The sequence below is a fragment of the Nyctibius grandis genome, chromosome 5, assembly GCF_013368605.1.
Source record: "Nyctibius grandis isolate bNycGra1 chromosome 5, bNycGra1.pri, whole genome shotgun sequence".
Lineage (NCBI taxonomy): Eukaryota > Metazoa > Chordata > Aves > Nyctibiiformes > Nyctibiidae > Nyctibius > Nyctibius grandis.
In genome coordinates, this window is record NC_090662.1 from 77,197,984 (window position 1) to 77,210,392 (window position 12,409).

General features: G+C 37.2%; 1 protein-coding gene across 2 annotated transcripts in view; it reads right to left on the reverse strand.

Moving 5' to 3' along the window:
* Positions 1–12,409, reverse strand: part of ANO2 (anoctamin 2) — a 190,218-nt gene that overhangs the window by 36,188 nt on the left and 141,621 nt on the right. For both annotated transcript variants that reach the window (XM_068400623.1, XM_068400622.1), the window contains 2 exons: positions 10,443–10,517; positions 4,650–4,851 (listed from right to left, as the gene is read on the reverse strand). In XM_068400623.1, the coding sequence (XP_068256724.1) occupies positions 4,650–4,851; positions 10,443–10,517 (277 nt within the window). The remainder of the gene's footprint in view (positions 1–4,649; positions 4,852–10,442; positions 10,518–12,409) is intronic.

Here is a 12,409-nt window from a genome sequence, read left to right on the forward strand (position 1 = left end):
TCCCTGATATCCGCAAATACAACACCAAACTGCAAACTTCAAACTCATACTGTTTTTTCTTTTGTAATTTTAATTTGTACCAGTGCACACTAGCTCTGTCACTGACTCCTGATTTCCAGAGAGTCTTTCCAAATTTCCAGATGGAAATTGAATATTCTTTGATAGAAACATTAATAATGACAACATAATGAACTTGATTCTCTGAGAGGCTTCTGACAGCTTATCCCAAGTTACTCATGGCTGTCTATCTAATACCCTGGTGACAAAATCCTAATAGATCCTGACATCTGCTCTGGGCCTGACAATACGTCACTTCTTTTCCAGTCCTTTTCATTGTCTTGCTGAAAGACCTGGGCAGACCACATCACCTTCCTCTGCTTCAGGTCACATCTGTGAAATCTTAGCACAGACCTCCTCTGTCACTTACTCTGACATCTATCATGTTATTAACTATATAATATCATTAAATATATTTTATTAATATAATGTATATATTATTAGTAATAATAATAGAAATAATTATTATATATTTACATGGTTCTCCTACTAGCTATCTAGAGTTTGAAAAAAAAATAATTGGCTCTTGATACCCAATTGCATAAAGCTAAAGCAGTATAAATGGCTTTAATGTAAATAAGCATATGCATATTAACATATGTATCTGTTACACAATTGAAATAACAAAGCATTAATATTCTCAATTTATGAATGATGAAAGCAAAGTACAAGACTTTCATCCAGAAAAAAACACCTTAAAAGCCTTCTTAACTTTGTGTGCACAAGCCTTTTTTTCTACAGTGAGATCGTTAATGTGCTTATCAATCACTAAACACAAGACAAACACAAGACTAAATACCCTTCTGAATAAGGCATTAAGTGAACTGCTAATTGCTATACAAAATAAATGCACATCTTTCTGCTGCTTCTCCATTCACTATATGTATTCTACACTTCTAGACTTCTTTAGATAACTAGTAAAAATGTGTCTTAAACATTTTCAGTATTTGTTACTCTGTCCCAGATTTATTTTCAATTTCCATGGAAGTTTTCTAGCAACAGAAACATAGGTATAAGACAGAGACGTTTCAAATTGACAGTAGGATACACTTTTAAAGATTTTATATAGGTTAAACTCTTGTATTGTCATACTCATCCTGAACTGTTAACTAATGTGAGAGCAAATAAGTTTAGTGGTATGTTCTTGACTGAATTTCTGTAGCACAACGGACGTGTGAAATAATAAAGTAGATCCAGAGCTCTGGCTTTAAGGACTTCATTAAAAATTCTGCTGTACTTGTACAGTTTTGTTTTGGGGCACAATTTGTATGTTTTGGTTCCTTTGGAGTTTTTTTCTTAAAAAAAAGAAGCATGGTGTTTATTTTAGCACTAAAGGAAAAGCAAAACTCTAATGGGTCCCCACTGCCCAGCTTTATTTGTGATACTTTCAACCATATTTTCATAAAAGGTCAACATGCAATCTGATGAGCCCTTAGCCATCATTCACCCATATGAATAGAAAAAGCTTAATTAAACCTTCAAAAGATTCTACAATTTGTAAATGACCCCATATGCTGGATAGATCCTCAGGACAACAGCTCAGGGCAACATGAATATCGAGTAACAGCAGTGCAGCTTTCAATTTGAGGGAGAAAAATCCTTGCCTTTGCCTTATGGAGAACTCCCACAAAGATGAGCTCAGCCTCTGGATGAAAATTTGCACACCATATATGGTTCCAGAGACTCACTCAGCACTTCACTCCCTCCCCACACTCAGATATACTATAGCACACCAATAGAGGCATGCATAGAATTTGTCCTCTAGCTAGTGGAGTCTGCTACACAAGAAATGCATCCAGCCAGATGCACCAGTAAGAGAGAAAACTTCCCCCCCCAAAATGATACATGTATAATATATGGTTCATTGTGCAGCACATTACACCAAAATTGGGCAGCTGAAACTTTACAGGTAGAGAATGAGCTGAGCTATCTGTGGCATGGGCCTTAGCTCACAGAAGGAGTTACTGCCTCTGTAAGGCACAAATACAAGTAGTTTTGATTTTGTCCCTGTTTGACTGGTTCTCCCTTGACCTGAGTGAAGTTACAAGTGAGCAAATGAGCTGTAAATCAAGTCTGACACCATCTGATTACTGAAGATGACCTGTTCAACCTGAGAATACCAGGATATAATCTGCACTTTTGCTGGTCTGATCTGTGATAAGGGGGCACCAATGCCCCGCTTTGCTGGGTCCACAAGAGGTGCATGGAGTCCTAGTGCATCCTGTACAAGCTCTCTGTACTGATTACAACAAAACTACTACCTTTTTCCCCCCCCAAGCACTGATTCAGCAGGTATTGAGGCAGATCCATTACTTCGATCTTGTGGTAAATGCAATTGCTGTTAGTGGTACTATTCTTGTGCTTACAGATGCAATTTTTCTGTTGAACAAAGATTCAAGTGTGCTTGGGGTTAGAATAGAAACCTATGTTGTCAAGAGATGTTCCTCCAGCCCAAGAAGTGTGTTCCTCAGCTTGTTGATTAACTGCAGTGTGAAAAAAGAATTTAGTATGTTTTTCTCTGCTCATCAAAATGAAAGTTCACAAGGTGAGGAGCATTTATCAGCATGAATGAATTGTAATTTTTTTTTAACATTTTGATTACAGTGGGCATCTGAGCCTAGCATTGGAGAAAGCTGCCTGAATTAACTTTCTAACTCATGTAATTTGTAGCACTAGAGATTACTCAGACTGGATCCTTTTTAAACAAACATCTGATGCTTAATTAGGAATGCTGCCTAAATGAAGACAGCGGGGTTAGAATTAAATGCAAAGTGACCGGGGGAGAATAATTGGCAAGTAAGAAATTCTTGTTTCTTTCACAGTTCACACTGATGCAGGTTTCAAAGGGAGAGATTTTCCTTCTGTGCTTCTCCCAGAGAGGCAATGGCAGTGGCTTGCACTTCCCAACTTTTGCCTAGAACCTGCCCGAGAGGAGAAGCCTCACCTTCATCTCTTCCTACTTTTTCCCCACAGCAGTGTCATGCCTTAACAGTTGTGCCCTTTCTTACTTGGACAGGTGCAGTGGACAGAATTGATCAGGTCACACACAGTTAGCAGCTTGTCAGTTATATGAAAGCTGAAAATCTAGGTACAACTTTCGCCTGGATAGTAAGCCTGAGCTTCCTTAACCCTGCTACATTCTGCCCAAAGCTGATTCCAAACAGAAACAAACAAATTAATCTCATAGTGTGACATTTTGTGAAAATGAATTGCTTTGTCTTCATTTCTTTCAAATACTTTACAAATTTAATCTAAACTATTAGGCTATCATTACTGGTAAAACCACAGGACCATATTTCAAAAATTCAGCATTGGATCCTGTGTGATATGATCTAGGTAATCCTGCTCCGGCAGGGGGATTGGACTAGATGATCTTTCGAGGTCCCTTCCAATCCCTAACATTCTGTGATTCTGTGACCACTGTTATGACAACTATGACACTTCAGTTTATGGTGTTCTTCAGAAAATAAGACTAAAATAGATGTTTTCACTTGTGACTTTGAAATTGTCTTGAGAAAGTGAGAATAAGAAGCACAAGTCTAAAGAGTGCCTAAGGTTTTAATCTGAAGTCTGCTAGTTCCAGCCATCTTCACATCACTGTATGTGTTACAGGGAGGGAACCTGCAATTTTGATTGATTGAATCAGACTGCAATTATCAAAAAGTTTCTAATTTGGATGCCTAAGTTCAGATGCCCAAAATTGACAGGTAGAATACTTGCTACAGTCAAAGGCACCTGTGGTTGCTGATTGATTTTAAGTGTTTTGAACAATTGACTTTATGTTCCTAGACTTTGAAGCATCTAGAATTAGAAATGATGTATAAAAATGTGGGAAACAATACTTAATGACAGCTATAAGAATCTCATGTTAGGGCTCTATCAGCAAACATCTTTGATCTAATTTATATAACAAAACAAAACCCCAGCCTAAACCCCTATAAGTAGTCAAAGGACTGAATCACCTTTAAAAGACTTAAATACGTTGCCAGGCTTGTAACAATACGATGACATTAAAAAAAAATAAAAACCCAACCCCTAACTAAAACAGATATTATTATAAAAAAGTCCAGCCCAGACATGCCCCTATAATGGCAAAAAAAGAATCCTTTGAGCAGTAAGGACCTAGTAAAAATCACATCAGCAAAATAACATGGTAAGCATTTGCCAGTGTAGCTTTGCAAGAGCCAGCAACATTTTTGAAACAATCCAATGACTTTCAGTAAACCAAGCTCCTAGAGGTAAAGATATATATCAAAATACATACTAGGTCAAAAATTCTCAACCAGCTCTAGATAAGTGGATCTTGGCATAGAGCCAGTGCAATGCAGAAACACCAGCTGAGATCCTGGAAATAGCACAGCTGCGTTAACATGACATTATGGCCAGGCTGATTAGTCCTATTAGTGGCACACTGCATGTTGCAGCTTAGACCCCTAGTTCACAGAGGCATGTCTGAGCATCTTACCCCATAGTCCTGAATATTTTCACTGGCACTCTTCAGTGGGAAGTATTCCTACTAGAACCTCCTTGCATACTCTCATGTCAATACATATAAAGTACTAATGAGGAATGTGGTGAGATGATAGTTTTACCAATTTCTGTCAGCCATTTGGCAACAGCTCCATAAATTTCATCAAGTATAAGTATCACAACGAGGTTAATGATGACAGCAGTTGCGGTCACAGTCACTCGAACATTTGACTTGGTTGTCTCATTTGTGCTGAACGACAAAGCTGCTGCTGTTGTGATTCGGTACACAATCACACCAAACACTGCTGAAAACGTCAGCATAATCTGCAAAGAAATGTACCGATAGATTAGTTCAAGTATGATGCTAGCATTTAAACAGAAGCTGTGACTGATACGTTGGGTTTGTTCCATGAATTGGCATTGTGTGATTATTTCTTAGAGCAGCAATAATACAGAGATAATCAAATTAAAATGTGAGAATTCAAAACTCTCTAACAGGGACATAATGAAGAAAATGGATGCAAACTTGGAACTGGCACAGCAATTCCTGAAGATGTGCATGTTCTTTCTGATTAAAGCTCCACACATTATTCATGCAGTAATGATGAAACTCAGGTAGTTCGAGTTCAAATGCAGGTATTAAGCAAAGTCTTTTATCTGGCAATAGGTTCAGATGGCTTGGACTGAAGGGCCTACATGTATGTTCAGTCAAGTAAATAGGCTTTACTGGCTGAAACAGCTTCACTTCTGCACAGTAGAAGTGGCATCTTACTCTCCAGTCGTGTTTGCTCAACTCTTGCCACAAATCAAAAATAAAAGAGTTTCCCTTGTTATTATTCTTTTAAGACTGAACTAAACAGGGTTACTAGGGCTTCACTTTACATTTCTGTCCCAGAAATCAGTTGGTATTCTGGCATCCTTCATGGGCTGGCTTTGACCAAGAGATGAGGAAAGTCAGCCCTGCTACTTAAGATCAGGTTCCCACAAGAACATGAATTTCACAGGGCTATGGTATTCTGGTTTCAAAAAAAACCCCACCCCACAATGAAAAAAAATCAACAAACTAACAATAAAAAACCAGCAAATTTTCATAGCCTTGTTAGGAAAGGGGGAGAAGGTACATTTTTCTCTTTCATTTTTGCCTTTGGCAAGAATTCCAATGTACATTCATTATTTTAGGTAAAACATCTTGAGATCCTCAGATGAAAGAGACTACCTGAATTGGAAAGATTAGACTATTGCAATTATTTCAATGGGCCTAGGGGCCCAGATTCACAGCACAGGTTTAAGGAAATTTAACAGTTAATTTTAATGACCCAAAAATAGTTTGTTGAATTCCTGTATATAGAGGTAGGTTTTCTTCTGAAAAAGTATTATTAGAAAAGAAACAGAACAAGAATCAGAGCTATGTTAAAGGTTGAAGATGAAAACTGGGCACATTGAGTTTTAACGGAGAACTAGTAAACACACTAAAAAATAACGATTTGGAGAAACTCCTGGAGTTATCAGATGAAATTCAAAAATTCATTTTCTGAGAAAATAGTAACAAAATGTTAGATCTAGTAAAACATCTGATTTTGACTTTTTAAAGAAATGTTTCATTAATTAAATGAAATGTAGGAGAATGATGAGTTTTTGCTTCATGCTAATATTTTTGATTCAGATACTGGACTAAAGAAAAAAGTCTAAACATAAAACACTTTGAATGAAAACATTTCAAATGGCATAAAGTATTATTTCCTTTCTTTTTGAAGTTTCATTGTGTTGAGAAAACAGTTGTAATTTTTCTGCCTATGTTTATCTTTTTTCTTTTGACTTACCTACCAACATGCAGACAAAAATCTGATTCATGTTGAACTATCTGCTCAGCTTGTGCTGTGACAGAAGTGGTGCAGGAATACAAAGATCAGAACTTTTACCTAACTTGCCTATTGCAGAAGTAATCACTACAGTAGAGAGTAATATCCTCAATAAGGAGAGAAAAAAAAAAAGCACCACCTGGCAGTAATCTAATTCACATTCCACCTCTATAGACACCTTAAGCTCTTTTCTTTTTCTTAGTTTGGGTCACAGATTCCTTCCTCTTAATCACCTTCCAAGTACTCTTTTTCTCTTTCTTTCCCCTGTGTATTTCTTTGAAATTTTTGCTACGATGGTAGACAAAGAAAACCAGCAAATTAAACTTGTATGTATCATTCTGGAGATTATGAGCTCTCTGGGCCTCCAAAGACACCTGTCTCCATCACAAGCTTCCATTTAGAAATGGAAGAAGAGTCATCTAGGACAGTCATCGCTAAACAGAGAAAGAGGAAATTTCAGGTCATGGAAGTTGAATAGCAAACTCTTAAACCTGCCCAAAGAATTAAAGGGATCCATAGCAATGAGGAAGATTACTGGAGGATGAAATACTATCAGAGGCTTGCACTACTGCAGGCTTTTCAATTCATGCAGTGCCACAGCAAGATAATCAAAGCTACACGAAAAAATGTCTTTTATTTGTTTAAAGAACAAAGATACTGGTTTTGCAAAACCACTAGGGCTTCAGAAATTCCTCGGTTGCCCAGCTGTTTTTCAACATCTGCTTAGACACAGATGGAAAAACACTCCTTTAGGAGTGTTCATTAACTGTGCATCCAGGAATAAGAGAAAATTGAGGAGGGCTTGTAGGACTGCACAGTAACTGGGAGCATAGTTCTGACTCCCCAGATGGTCACCAAGAGGGAATGGTCCCTGTATCTTCACAGCATTTCTCCCGTTCCTTACAATGCATTTTTGCCCAAATTCCAGATCAGATGGTCACTTTTCATTCAGATGCTTACTTTGGGTTTTTTTGTCATTGTCAACTTTTCATCTGGCCAGTTCTATCCCCTGCTATGGCAGACAGTTTCTTCACTAAATATCTAAACTAGTCTTTCAAGGACTGAATTGCTTAGAAACAGATGTGAAAACTGGCTGCAGAAAAAGTCACCTACTGAGCCTGGTATGAATGAAGACAAACAGGAAAGCATACTACATCTGAGAAGGAAGCTATAAAACCCCGTGGGCTAGACTGATACCTTCGTCCAAGTAGGATAACAATTTAATGTCCAAACAGTTCTTTGGCTCCCCAGTGGGGCTATTCTAGAATCAAGTATTATGCCATGTGAGTAAGAATAGGGCAATAGGGTCCAAAAGAAGGAACAGGATGAACTCTTTTGCCATGACACTAATTGGTTTTCTCCCTTCCTCTGACTGAGCCAAATGCAATGAACCCAAAGAAAGGCTCCAGTGATGGCATTGCTCCATGCCATCCTGCTCTCTTCCAGCAGCTACCAATGTTTTCATCACATACTCTGAAATCTTTGCCACAACATGTACCTTGTAAATGTGGAGTTTCTAAACTGTGACATATGTTATTACTAATCACAGACAAGCCAAACTTGTATATGCCCAGCTGAACCTAGACCTCCTGCTGTCACTGGTCTTACTGGGCAAAAATAAGTCTTGTGAACTTCTCTTCTAAAATCCCTGCAAAAGACATTGCTTAAATCAAGGTCGGATCTTCTGCCTCCTCTGCAGTCGAGTGAGGCTTTGTGTACAACAAAAGAGTTGTGACCAGATTTTAAAGCATCTGTAAATGTGTAAAATAATTCCTGGAATTATTTGGTGGTGTAAAACACCAAGACCAATTGGGCAGGAGAACCAAATCCAACATTTTTTTCAACTCCCACTCTTAGGGAAACAAATAGCATACATAGCTTGATAAAAACAGAAGAAAAGCCAAAAAGAAAAAAATACAACACTGTTCTTGAAAAGTGAAGTACACAAAAGAAGTACCCAAATGAAAAAAGAAGAGAAAAGGTTTTACAATAAGAAATCCACTAGCAGCTTCAAGACTCATCAGGGAAAGTATGGCATGTAAAGCTGGAGGAAGGAGTGACAGAACACAGCAACATCATTCTATAGCAACGTATACATCTTCATTGAAAATACCTATGAGTTTGTGCCGCCAGACCCTTTGGGCCTGGAAAAGATAGTATTAGAATTCAGCAATCACTTCTGCAGCACTAGAAACTGCAGCACATGTGTGTGCATATCTGTATGTCTGTGTGCTGTATATGTGCACACGCACAAGTAAATTCAAGATTTTATCACCTATTATGTATGTAGTGCTTGCAGCTAAAAATTAGTCTGTGTGAATAGTAATAATGGATATAGATGAGACCAGTTTAGTTTCCTCAGTGCAATTCTATTGCACAGGCTGACAGCAAACTTCAGTCTGGTGTTTCCAATTCCTGTTTAACTAATCTAGCAGAAAAAAAAAAAAACATTACACACAGTAAAGAGTAGATTGTAATCTCCACATGGGAAAGAAGAGCTGGCTCTCCCTCATCAAGAGCTGACTTGAATTTCATGCATGGTTTGTATGTTCTCTCCTGTAGGTGCTTATATTTTATTAATGCTTAAAATATTCTAAAAAAATCATTGTGGCCACTTCGCCAAATGGTGAAGGCCAACCTAGTACCACTAGTCACTAACAGAATTTCAAGAATCGGAGCTCTACATTTTACCTTTATAAATCTCTCTGAGATGTTACAATAAGCAGTGAGTGTAATACATAGGACTCAGGAAAGCACTTTAAGCTCATGCTTACGGGAGATTTAAACATGTGGCTAAAGTTAAAAGCATGTGTAAGCACCTTGTCTGCAAAAGAAAGACTTGTAAAAGCTAAATCAGGTCTATATGCTTAGTCATACTCAGTATACTCTGCTTTAAGCAAAGTCCCAACTGATGCCAGTTAGAGGTTCTGTCTAAAAAGCAAATGCTTGCTATGGCAAGCGTATGGCCTCAGGACAACAAACTCACTCTAAATGTTCTAAGTACATACACATATATATAAATGACACACCTAACATGCAGAAAATATACTTAATATACAATACATATATCTTCATAAATATATACACATATATTTATAAAAATGCAGACACTAATTTGACTTCTATGTGAATATAAAATGTTTTTGATTGTCAGAAAAAGAAATTCAATCTTCACAGGTCATCTGTTGCACTATATGCAAATTTCAGTATATTAGAAATACACTCAGGTATTTTAAAATAATTTAGTCCCTAAGTAAATTTCCCATGCCAGATGCTCCTGTGGTGTAAACCAGCATATTTCTTTGCCATTTTATACTGTGTCTAGATGTGAATACATGTTTTTATTCAATAATTTCTCTAACCAGAGGGATAATGGGATCCTTGACAATGTAATTTAAGGTTTATTAGCCAGGCTTTCCTATTGCTGTTTACAAAGTCTAGCAGCTTGATGATGTGTTTATGGCATATCAGAAATTTCACTAGGACTGTGGTGTTCATACTTTACAGTTGGCTGACCTGCACACCTTATTCTTGTTTTCAAGTGAGGATTGTACACCATGGTCTTCCTCGACTACAGTATAGTCCATCCCTGAATGTGTGTTGGACACCTACTTCTCAGCAACAGATTCATTTCACCTGTATGTCATCTATTCAGTAGGCTCAACACTTTTGAATGTCATTCTGACAGAGCATATGCAATACTGTGCACACAAGCAAATACACAGTGGGCTTTCTTTCATCAGATAATGGAGAATGGAGTAGAAACCCTGTGGGAAAGACAGCATCTAGTAATGAGCTGCTGTCATTACAGCAAGTCATCCAGCCAACAGCCCTCTCATAAGCAGCCTTTGGAAAAAGACAGTAAAGCTGGAGGTAGGCATTGAGCTCTACGAGTCTTCCTAATAGGACACGTATTTCTCATGAACTGTAGGTTATAACCCTAGCTTTCTTCAGACTTTTAGCATCTTTGAGAACAATAATTCTGGATTGCACTCAAGATGCTCATTGCAAAGTTTCTCACACCTAATAAATATGGAGAAATGGAGATTATATTACCATAAATAAAATCAATCCAAAGTTTGCTGCATATCCAGGAATACGGTCACTCCATGTCAGTTTCTCCTTTTCATCCTGTGACAAAACAAAAAGATAAAATAACAGACATTATAAGACTGTGCAATAACAAATATTAGAGTTAGCAAGATCTGTTATTGAAAAACTTTCTCAATTTCCCTACTGCTGTTGTAATTTTGAAGATAACTATAAGATTTAGAACACTGATGTTTTAAAGCAGACTTCAATTTGAGAGAAAAAAAGGGTAAGAGGGTAAATAAGACTAAATAGAAAATGTCTGCAAAATCAGAATATATTGTATGTAACTATGATTTTAATATTTGAAAAAAATGTATCCAGCTCTTACTAAATTTTATAATATCAGGAGAAAGCCCTAAAATTCACCTTAGTTTACTTCTAGGCAAAGTAAGATTCAACCATTTATTTTTAATTGCTTCTTATAAAACTTTGGAAGAATAGTGCTTGAGACAGAAATTGTGAAAAGAATGCTTATTGCCATTGAACCCAGATTTTTTGTCTAATGGTTACCTTGGCCATATGTGGCCAGTAAGATTATTCTTGCAAAGACACCCCAATCCTTCTCCTGGTACTTGGTCTATAGAGGAGAGAAACTACAAAGGCAAGGTCTGTGATCTCTGCTGCCAGTCTTGTTTTCTTCATGTGCAAACAGCATCTCTCTCTTCATTGCATAATTTAAAGCAACTGTGATCAGTGAAATCCAGTATGCTTTTACTCTCCCCACACAAACCTAACTCCATCTCTAGCAATGTGTACATCTAAAGAAGATATTTGAAAGTGGATTTATATAAGAAATATGATTCCCACCTCTCAAAATAGGTTTCTTAAAATAATAATAAGGTCATTACTTTGTTTAAGTTAAACTAAAACTATATAATCAAATTAACTAAGGACACAGAGCCAGCTGCTGTTTGCATTTCTGTGAACCACCGCTGCTATCCCATGGACTAGTACTTCACTTACATTGGAGTTAACCCAGAGTTATTCTGAGTTTAAATCAGATTAGAATTCAGGTCAAAGGTTTCAAATAAACCATTCATAAAGCACAATTGTCCTCAGATAAAAATAAAAATCTGGGAGTGTTATGCCTTTTTAAAAGCCTTTCCCAAAGTAGCACTAGGAATACAGTATATACTCCAAGTGCAGAAATGCAGCCGTGAATTTTCTCATGGAGTTAACTGGGATGTGGAATTAGACTGAAAACATGATCTTGTCTACACATCCATTGCCATTGTGGTGGTGCCTCAAACACTATAGGAAGTAGTATTACTCAGCATCTCCTCTTCTCAGCTCAGCTGTTCAAACAGACAAGTTAAGCATGTCTCCTTTGGGAGTATGCTGGCAGGATTGGGTCATAACAAACCCAAGCAGAAGCACAAATAATTTGGCCCAATGTACACAGTACATAAATACTCTATACAGTACATAAATGGAGTCCTTCATTTAGCTGGAAGGCTACTTTAAAAAACATTTCTGTGAAAGCACAGATGCATTTCATTTCATTTTGGCTTTTACCACTCAGCAATTATACAGGACATAAAGAAGGTCTAAGTAATTATACTCCAAGAAGGCCTGAAGCACACCATGTCTAACAATTTCACTAGGGGAAAAACACTAAAGAAGCAAAACAGCATAATGAGTTAATGCCAGCCAAAGCAGTTAAAGGGAAGAAGAAAATTTTTTATAACCATATTGAGGTGGAAAGAGAAAATTGTGATTTATACAAAAGGGTCGGTAAGAGGCCAACACGACCAAGAAAATTACTTCAAAAATCTCTCTAGTAGTAAGTATTTTGGAAATAAGAAATCGTCATATCAAGATCAAACTTCCACATATCATGAGTCATGCTCCCCAAATCCTGAGCCAAAACCAATTGACTAAGGTCTTTCATATTTGGTTTTTTTTTGTTCAATATTTCTTGTGATGTAAGA